Below are 14865 nucleotides of genomic sequence, written 5' to 3'. Positions count from 1 at the left end.
TGAAAGTTACTTGTTGGGTTGTATTTATTAAGAGTGATATTTGTCTATCCACGTGATGGACAAATATAATCTAGGCCCACTCGGTAACATAATGGGCATCATAGTTCCATTCTTCCCTTTCTTACTTTGCTCAGCCCTTGCAACCCTCTCACGAGTTTCAGCTTTCTCTGAATCCTTGGCCTCTTGCTTGATCACAGGCTCCTACACAAACACTCCTTTATTTTCGTTGAAGTTGTGCCTGCGAGTTGCACTTCTTCCTTTTGTTGAACGACAATGACGAGAGGTTCCACGTGTGAAAAGCATTACCCGTATAGCAGGGAGATCATCACACATATCCAGAAGATGGAAACTAAATTGAAATAAAATGAACTTAGAAATGCATATACAAGAAGTTTCGATCAATAATGAGTGAAATAAAAAACCAAAGATAGGAAAATCAAATCCAATGAGATTCACTAAGAACCAACTTCTCACAAAGAGGAGGCCAGCGGCCAAAGCCACATTGTTTGAAAGCTTAGCTTGGTCACCTCGAAGATATATCTTGGATCAGGGCTAATACACCTCATTAAACTCATTTTGTCACAACATGACACATAGAGAATAAATTGTTCGATTTATGTATATTAGTAGTAAATGGAGGGTGTAACTAGATATTGTACACTGCTGTAGCTCCCAACATGATAATAAGCATCACATGGATTCTCCTTTTTCTCTAGTTATTGTAAGATTGTATATCTCACTAAAGCTCATTTGACCATCCACTAAGTTATATTATATATGCAAGTTTACCTAGATTTATATTACACGCATCACTATCAAAGTCTATGAACCAGAATACCAAAGACTAAGAAAGACATTGCAAAATAGTTTTAGATTAGACAAAGAGGAGGAAAGAAGAAGAAATACTGCAGCACAGCTGTATCCTACAACTGCAGTTGCGTTCCTCGTCTCTCCCCCTCCAGACCCCTTCCCAGCCCTGCGTCTGCGTGCCACCCCGAACCCGTAGAACCCCACGCAAGCCTCTCCCCGCTGTCCACCTCGATCCGAATGGAGGCGGGAAGCGGCGGCGCCGGCGGGAGGCTGCCGAAGACGGAGTCGGCGGAGATGCGCTGGGTGGTCCCCGGCGGCGCCTACGAGGAGGATGAGATCGACAGCTCCGACGACGGTGGGGGCGGCACAGACACCCCGACGGCTGCCCTTGGCTCCCGCGGCGGCTGCTCGGACGCCGACGAGGACGAGGAGGACTCGCTGCTACGCCAGCGCCTCGTGCGCACCGGCCCCCGCGCCGATTCCTTTGACGTTGAAGCTCTTGATGTCCCTGGCTTGTACCGCCACCAGGTTTGCTTCCCATCCGCCGCCAATGCATTGGTAAATTTGGCTAACATCTTAGTTGCGCGCTAGGTGTTCGCGATATTGCCTGAGTGAGGCTGGGCGAGCTCTTCCTGGTATTGCCTTCTTGTCGGCGTACCCCCAATTGATCGACATATGATGGTGTTCCAACTTAGACGTTCCTGCTCCATGCTATTGCTTATACCAGATTTCGGCGTGGGGCTGATGAAATTTTACTTGGTCTCCGCTTGTGATTTTATCCCGCACTGCAACTCTGTTACTGTAGGGGAAGCAATCGCATGCTTAGAGGGCCTTAAGCTAGCTCTGGCAAATTCTTCCTCAAATCTGGTTATTAGGGGTAGGGTGTGCGTGCATGCGTTCGTATTTGTGAGCGTCTGCATCTGTACTGTGTTTTGCAAATTTTTTTTTTGACGGCGCTGCAGTCCTGGAGGTGATTAAAGCTGACAGTGTGGACAGATCTGAAACCAGTGTTATAGCAAAGGAGTTTAGATTGAAGAAGCCTCCGGACAGACACGTTTTGTTAGCTAAGATTAGCAGGGTTTATAATGCTGTAGCTAATGATCTTTGTCAATTTGGTCGTAGAGAGTCGTGTGGTGGTGTGTTACAAAACTCAGTTTTGAATGATTGTAACCAAAACAATGTTATTTGATTTAATAAATTTACCAGTTTCAAATTTTTTTTTTGATATTGCAACGTTGCTCACTAGGTGTTTGTGTATGCGTTCCAATGAGCTTGTCTGGTGTAGGTTGCTGAGGTTCATTAGGTTGATTTGGGCAGTGCATGTAGTATAGTGTTAGACCGGCATGCGTGTGCAGTGTGGACCCTACTGAGTTCTTTACGTGAGTGCGTGTGAATTGTGTCTGTAGTGTTGTTCAGACGAGCCTGTACAATGCGAAATTTTAGTATAGCTTCGGTAGATTTAATTTTCTTACTGTGTGTAGTGTCTGCTGGTACTTGTGGTTTACAAGCTAGATTTTTTCTCTTTATTTTGTGAATGCCTAATTGGGGTACATAATTAGTGTTTGAGACATAATTCCTTTACATGAACGATTTACTTTGATCCAGAAAAGTTTTTTTATGTAATTGGTCTTCACAATACTCAACTTGCTTTAGAAGAGTACCTTGCGAAAGCTGAAACATTTAAAAGAAAAATCTTTGATGGTTTGCTTGGACTTCCACTGTTGGCACCATCTCAAGATATCCATCAAACAAGGCAACATATTTGGTGAATTAGCCTACTTACGTGCATCCCTGCATCCACTTATTCTCATACATCCGATTGAATTTATGTGGTATTTGTTTGGCCGCTGCAGTTTTGTACTAAGAATGCTGAAGGGCTTCTGTGGCTTCCTCTGCTCGCAGCCGCTGAGAAGAACATGTTGCGCATTTTTACTTTGACAGTGATGGCCACCCTATCTGTCCGTCTAACGTCCTGATTGACATCCGTCTCCATTGTTCTCTGTATCCCAAGCTCTCAATCTCCACAGGTCATGTAATTTGTCTGACTAGCGCGGAAGAACAGGTGACTAGTAGGCACAACGGGATTGTGAATTTCATGCAGCCAAAGCTAGTAGGCATGTCACAAAGAAAACACTATCACCGTAATAGAATTAATGTAATGCAAATAGGCTTGAACCAACGATACCTGGGCTGGGTCATCTCATCACGGGGCGTCGTCACGGTCACCATCAAGGGGGTCATCTAGTTGTGTCGCCGGTGGCCTTTGGGGTAATCGCGTCGGTGGTGGTGGTTGAGCAAAAAGATGGCTGGATTAAACTAGTGGTGGGCATCTTTGTGCAAAACTGCACCAGATCAAGCAGATACCACATGATTCCAGTCAAATGAATGAGAGCGAGGGGATGCAGGGAACGTAGGTAGGCTGGTTCACCATATATGTTGCCGTCAAACAAGGTTATAAGTTATGAAGTTGAGGTGTGTTGCTACTCTACCAACTCTCTGGCTAGTCAGGACTAGTCTTTGGCTACTGGGCAGCTGCTTCTTTGTTGCCTGCTGCTCCTTGCTACTGATTGGTGCTGCTACCTGCTACCCATGATCAGAGAGAGAAAGAGAGTGATTGCTCTACTGTAACTCATTTGGACACACATTACAGAATCGAATTGGGTTTCGTGGCTATTATTGGTGGAAAGAGTGGTGCGCTGGTAGACTAATTGCAGTACTGGTGGTGAGTGAGTGAGGGTATCTTATCTCTTCTTCTGTTCTTATATGGTTCCTGGATGCATGATGGGCGATTTACCTTCTCTGAGGCACATAATCTAAGTTCCTCATGACAAATTTATAAGGCACCCTCTGTTCACCTAAGAACAAAGAGGTAATGCAATGAGCAATGGCAAGTTGCAACGACTTATATGCACTCTGCCCTTCAGATGGAATTGGCTGAATGGACATCCAAAATATCGTGAAATTTTCTAAAAATGTTAAGAGCATTAACACAGGATGCATCTACCACAAATTTATAAATCCAATCGAGAGGTTGGTGAAAAAAGACAAATTCTGCTGTGAAAAGTAGCTATTTCAAACAGCTACTTATTCATGCTCGAATTTTTCTAGAATATATATATAAATCTCATTTTGTGAATCAAATTTGGGTTTGAAAGTTTGTAACATGGTAGATACATCTTGTGTCAATGTAGTTAATTGCCTGGAAAATTCACAATTTTGTGGTTGTCCATCTGATCTAATTTTACCGATTCCATTTAAAGAGGTGAGTGCAATTGAATCAAGTTAAACCCCCATTTCTTTGCATAGGTGTACATTCCGAGCTTTGATTCTTACAGTTCTCCACCCTGCCCCCCTGTGTTCCACTTGTTACTAGTATTTGCTCAAGTTTTGCAAAAACATTGTATGCTAGGAGCTTGCAAGTCATAGTAAATTGAAACCAGGCCAGAGTACGATCTCAGTTAATTTTGCTAAATAATTGTTGAAGTTTTATTTTTGTCATAATAACTCTGGAAAGCACCTTTCATGGATCATACATGGCATACTCCTGCTGCTATGTCCGCTATGCATGCTTTGGGTATGTTTGGTTCCTGCCCTACCTAGCCCTACCAAATGTTGGCAAGAATTGGCTAGCCAGTTTTTTGGCCAAGGAGTCCTCCACCCGTACTTGACCAATTATTTGACAAGAATCTGTGAGAGAGATCGAGGGACACTCATTGGTAGCCAAATATTCGGCAACAAATCGAGCATAGACCAAAATATAACAACAACCGTTTTTTGGGCAGGGCGCGTGGGCAATGAACCGAACATACCCTTTATCTGTGCATGGGACGCCTATACAGTTTGGTGCCAAATTTATCAATGAGTATTTTGAGCGGAACTTTGCTGATATCTCAATCCTTCATTTCCTTTCAGGAATTTACCGTGGGCAGGAGTATTGTGTTGGCTCTTCAGACATTAGGTGTTGTCTTTGGAGATGTTGGTACTAGCCCGCTGTACACTTTCGATATAATGTTCAACAAATACCCTAACACTTCAAAGGAGGATGTGCTTGGAGCGCTCTCGCTAGTAATATACACTCTGATACTAATACCATTTCTGAAGTATACACTGATTGTTTTATGGGGAAATGATGATGGAGAAGGTATATCTCACTGTATTTTATTACCATACCACTGGAAATAGATTAGAAAACATTATTCCCTTGAAGCTTTATGTCTAATAATGAATTTTCTGTATATTTGGCAGGAGGGATTTTTGCTTTATACTCTCTAATATGCAGGAATGCAAAGGCTAGTTTGCTCCCAAACCAACTGCCCTCTGACACCCGCATAACAAGTTTCCAACTCAAGGTACCATCCGTAGAACTTGAGAGATCTTTGAGGATCAAGGAGCGCCTCGAGACTTCATCTATGCTAAAGAAACTACTTTTGATGCTTGTTCTTTTTGGTACTTCTATGGTGATAGCGGATGGTGTTGTTACACCAGCGATGTCAGGTTCGTATATTTCTGATGCATTGCTTTTTGTATTTCTCTTCACCAAGTTTGGTGATCTACATTTTTGTACCAGTAGCATTACGTTGCCAGTTTTTCTCATATTAATGAATTCTGTTTTTATCTATTGGTCAACTCTGCAGTGATGTCTGCTGTTAATGGCCTGAAGGTTGGAATATCTAGTGTTAATGAAGGTGACCTTAAATCTTAGCTTATTATGGGTGTCATTAATTGGTTAAAGGAAAAAATGTTACTGTTTAGAAGTGCAGGATGCTCATTTTGAATTTTTTTGCAGGTGAAGTGGTCATGATAACAGTTGCATTTCTTATTGTTCTGTTCAGTCTGCAAAGGTTTGGAACAAGCAAAGTTGGGCTTGCTGTTGGACCTACCCTGTTCATATGGTTTTGCTGCCTTTCTGGGATAGGAATTTATAACATTATGACATATGGTTCAGAAGTATTACGGGCATTCAATCCTATATATATCTACTATTATTTTGAAAGAAACCCCCCTCAAGCTTGGATGTCTCTTGGGGGCTGCCTTTTATGTGCAACAGGTATATATTTTGACTGTACTGTTAATATTATTTTTGACAGTTGTTTCTAAGAATGTGTTTGCTTCAGGTGCATATTTATTGTTTGATTACATAAGTTGTTACATTCTGTGTCATTAGTCCATAGTTCTTCCCCTTTTCCTTCTGTAGGAACTAGGAAGTCACATGTAAACTAGGTACATTTGCAGTGTTGCTGAAGATAACTAGACCTCTTGTTACTAATAAAGCACAGCGCGATGCACAGAGGCGGAGCCAGGATGGTCAATGTGTGGGTCAATGCCGTAATTATCACAGATTTTAACTGTTTTTTTTTTTGGATATTTTTAATTTGAAAACACACATATGTAAGGATTGCCTAAAAAGCTGTGGAGTCAGCTGACCGCACAGCTATAACGTGGATCTGACCTAACAGCTATAACATGGATCACCACTGGCAATGCACGTCATGACCAATCAAATATATCTCAAGTACAAAAATGTGATGATACTTCCATTGGAGATTTCAGATAGAGGGACATCTGTCTCAGAGACAAAACATCATGTACATCCTGATTCAACATCAGGAAAACAGAAACATGATTCTTCTTCCACCAGTGTTAAAAATTTAAATTGTTATTGCTAAAACCATCTTAAGATACTAAGACTATATTCATCTCTTACTAAGACACTAGAAATTTCAATTCGAGATATACTAATATACTAAAACTATTTGCGTCAGTTACCCATGTGTTCTGGGAACCTCAGCCCTCAGCCAATGACAGAGATCCTTCCTAGAAAGATCGAAATGTTTTGTCCTTCCTCTTATTGTGTAAAGTATCCAGTATTTTTACATGCTGTCCTAAGTTAATAATTAAATCTACTTCAACTTAAAGCGAGAGTTCAAACCTCCGGGCAAGCAAATGGCAATCACGTGATATTAGGCTCCATATTAGTTAGTAATCACTGATATGGTTCCTGTATTAGTATTAAAGTAAGTCCTCTCTAGTTCTACTATAATTTTGGAAACAATAGAAATTTTCTTGTTGAAGAAAGGTCAACCTTGAGCTCAGATCAACCTCAAATTCTGAGGATAATACCAGAAATAACCACCACTAGAATGTTAGTTTTCTCTCTAATGGTGCAGTGCAGAAATATTATGAACTCTCTAACTGAAATTGGGTTCCATATCAGTTAAATAACCACTAATAAGGCTCCTGTGTTAGTAAAGTAAGTCCTCTTAGTTCTGCTGTAATTTTTGAAACGATAGAAATTATCTTGTTGAAGAAAGGTTAACCTTGAGCTCAAATCAACCTTAAATTCTTGAAGGGGATAATAATATTAGAAATATACATCACCTAGAATGTAAACATCCATCATCTAGTGTACAATATGAAAGATATTAGCTTTTGCTACAAAAAAAAAAAAACACCATTCTACCTTTACTTAGTTTGAAAGTAAATAAATCTGAAATATCGAGTAAATTATTACTAAATTTGTAGCTTAGATAGAGAAAGCTTGCCTTATCATGTGAAATAGGCAAAGTAGCAATGAAATAAAGGGTGGCAAATGCACAATTGCACATCCTTATCTATGTATGTGCACACCCCTATAGCGATTTGCGCTTTCCTTACTAAAAATATATGAAAATATCATGGATATACAACCTGCTATAACAGGAACACTTGGATTATGAAGATGCTTATGAGATTCTTCTTTTTACAGGATCAGAGGCAATGTTTGCTGATTTATGCTACTTCTCTGTTAGATCTGTTCAGGTACTCTTCTGTATTATTGAGGGCTCCATGCTGCACTTCCATTACATACTTGATAACTTGGTATTGCTCATGTGTTGCAGCTTACCTTTGTGTGTCTTGTTCTTCCATGCCTTCTACTGGGTTACCTAGGGCAAGCTGCATTTCTTATGGAAAACTTGACTAAAAATGAGCAGGTCTTCTTTTTGTCAATCCCGAGTAAGGCAAACTGGTTTGTTTACATACCTATTTCAAATTTGTTATGTTAATTTTTACCTACCATTTTAGACGTGATAAAATAAATTATAATATTAGTGAAACTACGCATCTTTTTTATTAAAAATTTAAAAGCAGAGGCTTTGATGTAGCAGTTGACCCTTTGTTGTATTTGTTTTTTTCCATGTTGCAGGTCAGGTGTTCTGGCCAGTGGTATTTATAGCTACTCTGGCAGCACTAATTGCTAGTCGTACAATGACAACTGCTATTTTCTCAATCATTAAGCAGGCCACAGCTCTTGGTTGTTTCCCCCGCCTCAAGATTATTCACACTTCTAGAAAGTTCATGGGTCAAATATACATCCCAGTCATGAACTGGTTTTTGCTGGTTTCATGTCTTGCATTTGTTACAACATTTGGGAGCATTAATGAGATTGGCAATGCATATGGTGCGTAAGTTGGCCAAAATGATCTTGGTTTGTTTATTCAAACTATGTTTCATATATTTTTCAAGTAAACTTTTCTCTACTAGTTCATTCCTTAATGTGCTATTTCCCTTGATATCCTTTTATGCTACAGTTTTGCTTACTTTGTAAATGACGCCTTATTTATGTTTTAATATATTGGAACAAACTAAGAGATTACCTCATACGTCCCTTAGTCTTACTAAGATAATATATTACAGCGAAGTAGGAATCTAGTGAGCTAGGTAGAGTATGAGGAAGGGAGAAGAGTTCTAAGCATTTGAATTTATTTGAAGACATTTACAAGAATTTTGTAGGCAGCCAAGAGTTCAATAGCAGTAATGTTTGTCCACAAGAAATATTTCTGCAGTAGGCATTTAATTTGATGAAGAGCTTTGTTTTCCTTTTTGGATTAATTCATTATCAACCGTGGCAGTATTTTCTATGCTAAAATTAGTATAACAAACAGTTTCTCATTGGAAGTTCTGAGATGTACATTTCCTCATTGCTCAGGCTTTCAGCTGTGTTTCTATACTGATTCTACTGTGTTTCTTTTCATAATGTTGAAATCACTAGAACTGGATCTGTTGAAAATGTTGAGAATTGAATTTGTTGTTTTAAACAGCTGTCGGTTCAATGTTTCTTTGCGCTAGGGTTCCTTTTCCACCCTGTTGGATTTGGTAGAATTTTAGTCTCCTTATGACAGTGCCTAACCTGTTATTTGACGATGTTACTCTATTGAGCACAAATTATCACTTGGATTGGCAAAAGTACAAAACATTTATAATTTGAATTAATTTGGATAAAAAGCAATCCTACGACATTCAAGCACTGATTTGTTATACTCCCTCCGTCCCACAAAAGTTGTCTGAAATTGTCTAGATTCGGATGTACCTAGGAACTAAATAGCATCTAGATACGTCCAATTGACAAACTGCAGACAAGTTCCATGGGACGGAGGGAGTACATGATTCTTTTGTTCACCCTATTTGAGGGATTGTCACCATGCATTTCAATATGAACAATTTACCTTATTCTCCACTCTTAACAGCTACCACCACATTATATTTCTAATGCCCATTACTTATCACTACAGGCATAGCTGAACTTGGGGTCATGATGATGACTACTATATTGGTGACCATCATAATGCTTCTGATATGGCAGGTCAACATCATTGTAGTTCTATGCTTTCTCACCCTCTTCCTGGGCCTGGAGTTATTTTTCTTTTCTTCAGTATTGGGCAGCGTAGCAGATGGAAGTTGGGTTCTTTTGGTATTTGCAGCTGTACTCTATTTGGTAATGTACATATGGAACTATGGAACCAAGCTGAAGTACGAAACTGAGGTTAAGCAAAAACTGTCGATGGATTTAATGATGGATCTAGGCTGCAATCTAGGTACAGTCAGAGCCCCTGGAATTGGATTGCTTTATAATGAACTCGTCAGGGGGGTTCCTGCAATCTTTGGTCACTTCCTGACTACAATGCCGGCCATTCATTCAATGATAATTTTTGTCTGCATCAAGTGGGTTCCTGTTCCTGTTGTACCTCAGAATGAAAGGTTTCTCTTTCGGCGGGTCTGCCCAAAGAACTACCATATGTTTCGCTGCATCGCTAGGTACGCACATAAGAAACTCAGTTTCGGGAACAGAATAAAAATATCTTTCCTCCCAAAATGATGTCACACTGATCTGTCAGCTAATACACTCGGTTGAGTCCCTAAGATAAGATGGAAGGCATCTACTCATGTCTGATACTAATACTATCAGCACAATCTGTTTTTCATGTAATGCCTGTTCTGCATTTGTAATCTTCTAGAGAACAACTGGGTCTGTTAGTATCTCTGACAGCTTAGGTTGTTAATATATACGCAGGGCAGGTGCTCATCTGGGAGTGATATAGTTTAGTAGCCCCGTAATGCTGTCCCATATTGAATTAGCACTCATATTTCACACAGTAGCCAACCAAAATTGGTTTCTTTTTCACTGATGAAGGTGGGGATTCATGGCTCTTGTGTGGAGCACTTTAGCTTAAGCTCCACCGATTTTTCTTGTACTGTTGGCATATAGGTTTGTTACGTTATTTTTTCTTGATTTTTTTACTTCTCTTGACACCATCAACATGTCCAGTCAATTAGAGACAACCATGTTTTGTTAACTAATGATACTGGTGAAGGTAGAGCTTTCAGTCTTCATTCTGCCAGTTTCTTCTTCTACCTTGGAGTTTGTCAGAATTTTGCTGTGTTCAGTTCGTTGCTGTGTTCAGTTCGTTGCTGTTTGGCTACTTCTTAAAGTTTAACTCTTATAATGGGTCCTGCATCCCTTCGGGGACATCCGATAATGGGGCCACTATGTAACTAGTATAGCTACAGGTGGTGCCTCTGGCATCCTGGTGCTATCAAGCTTTTGGATATGATACTATATGGTAATCTCAGTTGGTTTTACCGCTATTAGATATTTGTAGTTTGGTTAGCTGTTCCCGCATTAGAAAACATACAAATGAACCTATGAGAGCACAGTCTCCTTTGCCAAGCAGAGCAAGACTTCTCACACAACCTGGCTATAAAAGTACAGGTTGACAAGCCAAAGTCGGATGAGATTTTCTTATGTGTAAGTCGATTTTTAAAAAGTGCAATTTGGATTTAGTGAAAAGTTGACTAAGGGTATAAAAGTGCAAGTTGCACTTTTCAGAATTGACTTAGGCACAAGAAAATCGGTCCGACTAAAATTTGGATGGACCCTTAAACAATAAGCTCAGAACAGCACAAGCTAACCGCAGAGTCTTAACATTTTCCTTTTCTGAGTTCTTTTGAAACCTAGACCCTATCTCAGTCAGTTCATTTTCTTTTCTTTGTTGATTGCCTTACTTTTTGATTGCAGAATAACTCTTTAGTTGGTTAGTGATCAAACTCTGTTATTTTGGAACTATTTTTTTAAAACTGAACTGTTTTGGAACTTTTCTTGTATTTGAGACACACACGTGTCAGGTTGGTATTATTTCCTTAAGCTTGATATGGACATACCTAGTATACGTTGAATAATTTTGTGGTCATCGTTGCGAATTTGTTTACGTATTACTCCCTTGCATAATATTAATCATACATCTCTGCAGGTATGGGTACAAGGACGTACGCAAGGAGAACCCTCAAACGTTTGAGCAGCTTCTGATAGAAAGTCTTGAGAAATTTATACGCCGAGAAGCCCAAGAGCGCTCCCTGGAGAGTGATGAGAATGGTGACATCGACTCGGAAGAGGAGATTGCGTCAACCTCATCAAGAGTTCTTGTTGGTCCAAATGGCAGCATCTACTCTCTTGGCGTTCCACTCCTTGCCGACTGTGCCGGTGTTTCAAATCCAACTTTGGGGTCAAACACATCACTCGATGGATCCCTGGATGAGACAATGGATGGAAGGCGAAGCCTAGACAACGAGCTCTCCTTCATTCACAAGGCCAAGGAGTCGGGCGTTGTTTACCTTCTTGGGCACGGCGACATCAGAGCTCGGAAGGAGTCCTTCTTCGCCAAGAAGCTAGTGATCAACTATTTCTACGCGTTCCTGAGGAAGAACTGCCGGAGAGGCATAGCAACGTTGAGTATACCCCACACGAGGCTGATGCAGGTGGCGATGCAGTACATGGTGTAAGGCTTTTACACCAAATTTTCTCTCCGATGGCCAGGGTGCTAACTCGTGGTAGATACAGAGGGGCGGAAGGTACTGTTTACTGGAGAGTTACTTCCCTGTGAGATAGATTCAGCATTTAGTGGTCATTAACAAAGGCACTGTTTGCTGGGAAGGCTGTCGGAGACTCGATCCGTTTAATGAAAATACGAAATTTCCGTTTCTCACTTGTCGTCGGAAGAGAGAATGTGGACTGCTCTGATGGTTTTTGTTTGTCTGTTTGTTTGTGTCGAGAGGAATGAAGGAAGCATCGTATTGATGGCCCCGTCTACACCTGCACCAATCGAAAGACGAGATCAGCATTATTTTTTCTTCTCCCCAGCGCTGCAAACAGTCAAGATCCATTTTTCTTAATTATTTACGACTGACTAAATTATGCGCCCATTTGGCGAGTGTATGGAGATAGTGGGCAGAGGATACGATCCCGTGCATGTTCCCTCTCACCTGCTGCATTTGTCAATTTTCGCGTGTCCATACCTGTGAGATTCTGCGCAGCGTCACCGCCCAAATCTGCATCGCGAGAATAGATGCCTGCGTTAGACCTTGTCTCTCGAGGTCGAGGAATCAATCTCCGGAACGCGACTGCAGGTTCCAGCGACTTCCCGTCATCCCGTGTCTAACTGTACTTACATGTCGTTTTTTTTTTCCAAACGACCATTGAGGCCGGCTTTCATTACCCAAGGATAACGAAACAACACATAGCACGTCCAGGCGTGAACAGAAAGTAAACACACCACACAGTCTTACAGCCGCCGCCTATTGCTAACGGCAAACATCAAAGCAACAAAAGGAAAAGTTTTAAACTGCCCCGGGGGCACCCAAACAGGCAACAGGCAGCATAAAGACACGAGCTAATCGATAAGGCCTACAGAAACGCGTCCAGGATCATCCTTCATGATTCGCCAAGATCCATCGCAACAGCATCATCATCCGTACTTGCGTCCCTGATCCGAATTGGAGAATTTATCCGCCGAGCACCGCCCTGGGTAGACCTGGCCTGGGGAGTGGTAGCGCTAGCAAGCCGTAGCAAACCATCAGCACCCGCCCGCAAATCTTCAGCCTCTCCTTCATCATGTAGACCTGCCCAATATTTCATAAAGACAGTGGAATAACTGATTAGTTCCACAGGACTGCTGATCAGCTTGTGCTCAAAACAGGCACGATTTCGAAGTTTCCAAATGGCCCAGCAGATAGCAGCTAACCCCGCAATTTGCGTGTTTCTGCTCGCATGCAAGAACTGTGGAATCCACCAAAAATATTGCGAAAATGATCCAGGTCTAGAAGGGGCGCCAATCAACTTCCCCACAGCACTCCATACGAATTTTGCCGCAGGACAAGTAAAAAATAAGTGAGAGATGGACTCATCACAATCACAGAACTGACAAGCGGCTCCACCCTGCCAGTTTCTCTTCAGCAAATTGTCCTTTGTAGCAATGGCATTATGCCAAATCATCCACAGCCAAACTTTGATTTTCAGTGGAATTCTGCTTTTCCACAAATGTTTGAAAGTTCTGTCCAGGCCTGCACCACACAGGTGCTTGTAAACAGATTTGACAGAAAATTTACCATTTTTTGTCCATTTCCAGACAGCTTTATCTTGTTCACCTGAAAGAACTGTTTGAGACATGATTCTGTGTAAACCATGAATTTGCCAAGCTAGATCAGGTGTCATCCACCTCCTGAAGGAAAAACTCCAGTTCAATGCAGCAGCCTCCGCCACAGTTACCTCCTGTTCATTGCAGATATCATAGATATCTACTTACATGTCGTTTACCGGGGACATGCCTGTACTCCGCTTGTTTGAGCATCTGGTCATCCCGTACAGTAACCGGCAGCACATATATTGGCTACCTATTGAGATTAACACCAATAAATGCTGGCCAATTTTTTTTAAAGTGACCACACCTCTTAAGCTCCATAGTTAGTCATGAAAGCACATAACAGTGGATAGATAGGCGGTAGGTCACGCGTGGGGCAGCGGAAATCTTCCTGCGTAGAGTTTGTTGCCGACGACCCCAGTCTCCCTTTGTGTATCAAGCACAGCTGGGGAGTGCCAGATAATATATTAAGGGCGTGATGACGTGGATTTGCTATTGAAGATGTCGGAGGAAGCAATTTTTCTTTTGGTTTGAACACCAATAGTCATGGGAATGATATGAGGATTGCCGCTGTTGATTCCTTCCATCCAGTGTTTGGAAGTTTGGAATCTGGATAGAGGATGACCCTTGCTGTTTTGGTCTCGTGGAGTAATCACGGGTAGAGTCGATGTGTAGAAGAAAATTAAGGTTACTAAATTGACAGTCGAGGGCACATTCCTTTGGAAGGAGCGTGTGATGCGTCCCTCAGTGGGTTGACCGGTTGAATCCATACCATTTTGCGGCGTCTATCTTTTCTCAAGTAATACTTAATAAAAAACATACTTTCTTCGGTTTAAAATAATTGCTTAAAAATGTACCTACACATTTTAAGCATGCCTAGATATACCTATTTTTAGATAATTATTTTAAATTAGAGGGAGTATCATTTTAATAGGTGAAATTGACCAAGCGGTCAAGACATCGTCCCTATGAACACCACCAACTATATTAGAGCAACTACTTGCCACCAGCTACCGCCATCGGCCTTGCTAGCGGCCACCTCCCCAAACCTCTCCCCTAGTGTCATCTCATTATAGACTTTCTCCACTATAATTTTAGAGATAGTCAATAATGTATACCAATGGTGCAAAATCTCAATACAAACTACTTCATATTTTATGCTACACAATAATGAGAAATTCTAACAAATTTTATAGTAAGTACAATTATAAAATTTCTCGGATTTTACCAATTTCATAGAACCCTGGTTTTGGTGGCCTTAGGGCATCTCCAGCGGCGCGACGCAAACGGACGCTGAGCGACCGTTTGCATCCGCGCGGACCGGAAA

General features: G+C 41.2%; 1 protein-coding gene across 1 annotated transcript; it reads left to right on the top strand.

Moving 5' to 3' along the window:
- Positions 1 to 923: 923 nt before the first annotated feature.
- On the top strand, positions 924 to 12103 carry LOC127333366 (probable potassium transporter 14). Its single transcript, XM_051359756.2, has 10 exons — positions 924 to 1338; positions 4723 to 4951; positions 5056 to 5304; positions 5445 to 5495; positions 5597 to 5857; positions 7556 to 7608; positions 7689 to 7803; positions 7994 to 8248; positions 9360 to 9882; positions 11376 to 12103. The coding sequence occupies exons 1-10, from the start codon at positions 1048 to 1050 to the stop codon at positions 11902 to 11904; spliced, it is 2556 nt and encodes an 851-aa protein (XP_051215716.1). The 5' UTR covers positions 924 to 1047; the 3' UTR covers positions 11905 to 12103.
- The last annotated feature ends 2762 nt before the right edge of the window (positions 12104 to 14865 follow it).

Source organism: Lolium perenne, chromosome 2 (genome assembly GCF_019359855.2).
Source record: "Lolium perenne isolate Kyuss_39 chromosome 2, Kyuss_2.0, whole genome shotgun sequence".
Lineage (NCBI taxonomy): Eukaryota > Viridiplantae > Streptophyta > Magnoliopsida > Poales > Poaceae > Lolium > Lolium perenne.
Note: the sequence above shows the minus strand (reverse complement) of the source record. Positions and strands in the feature narration are given on the sequence as shown.

Bases quoted from the DNA above. Each gene is read 5' to 3' on its own strand.
- LOC127333366 (XM_051359756.2), top strand. From the start codon at position 1,048: ATGGAGGCGGGAAGCGGCGGCGCCGGCGGGAGGCTGCCGAAGACGGAG. The intron at 1,339-4,722 runs GTTTGCTTCCCA...ATTTCCTTTCAG, and splicing joins CTGGCTTGTACCGCCACCAG to GAATTTACCGTGGGCAGGAG. The intron at 9,883-11,375 runs GTACGCACATAA...ACATCTCTGCAG, and splicing joins ATGTTTCGCTGCATCGCTAG to GTATGGGTACAAGGACGTAC.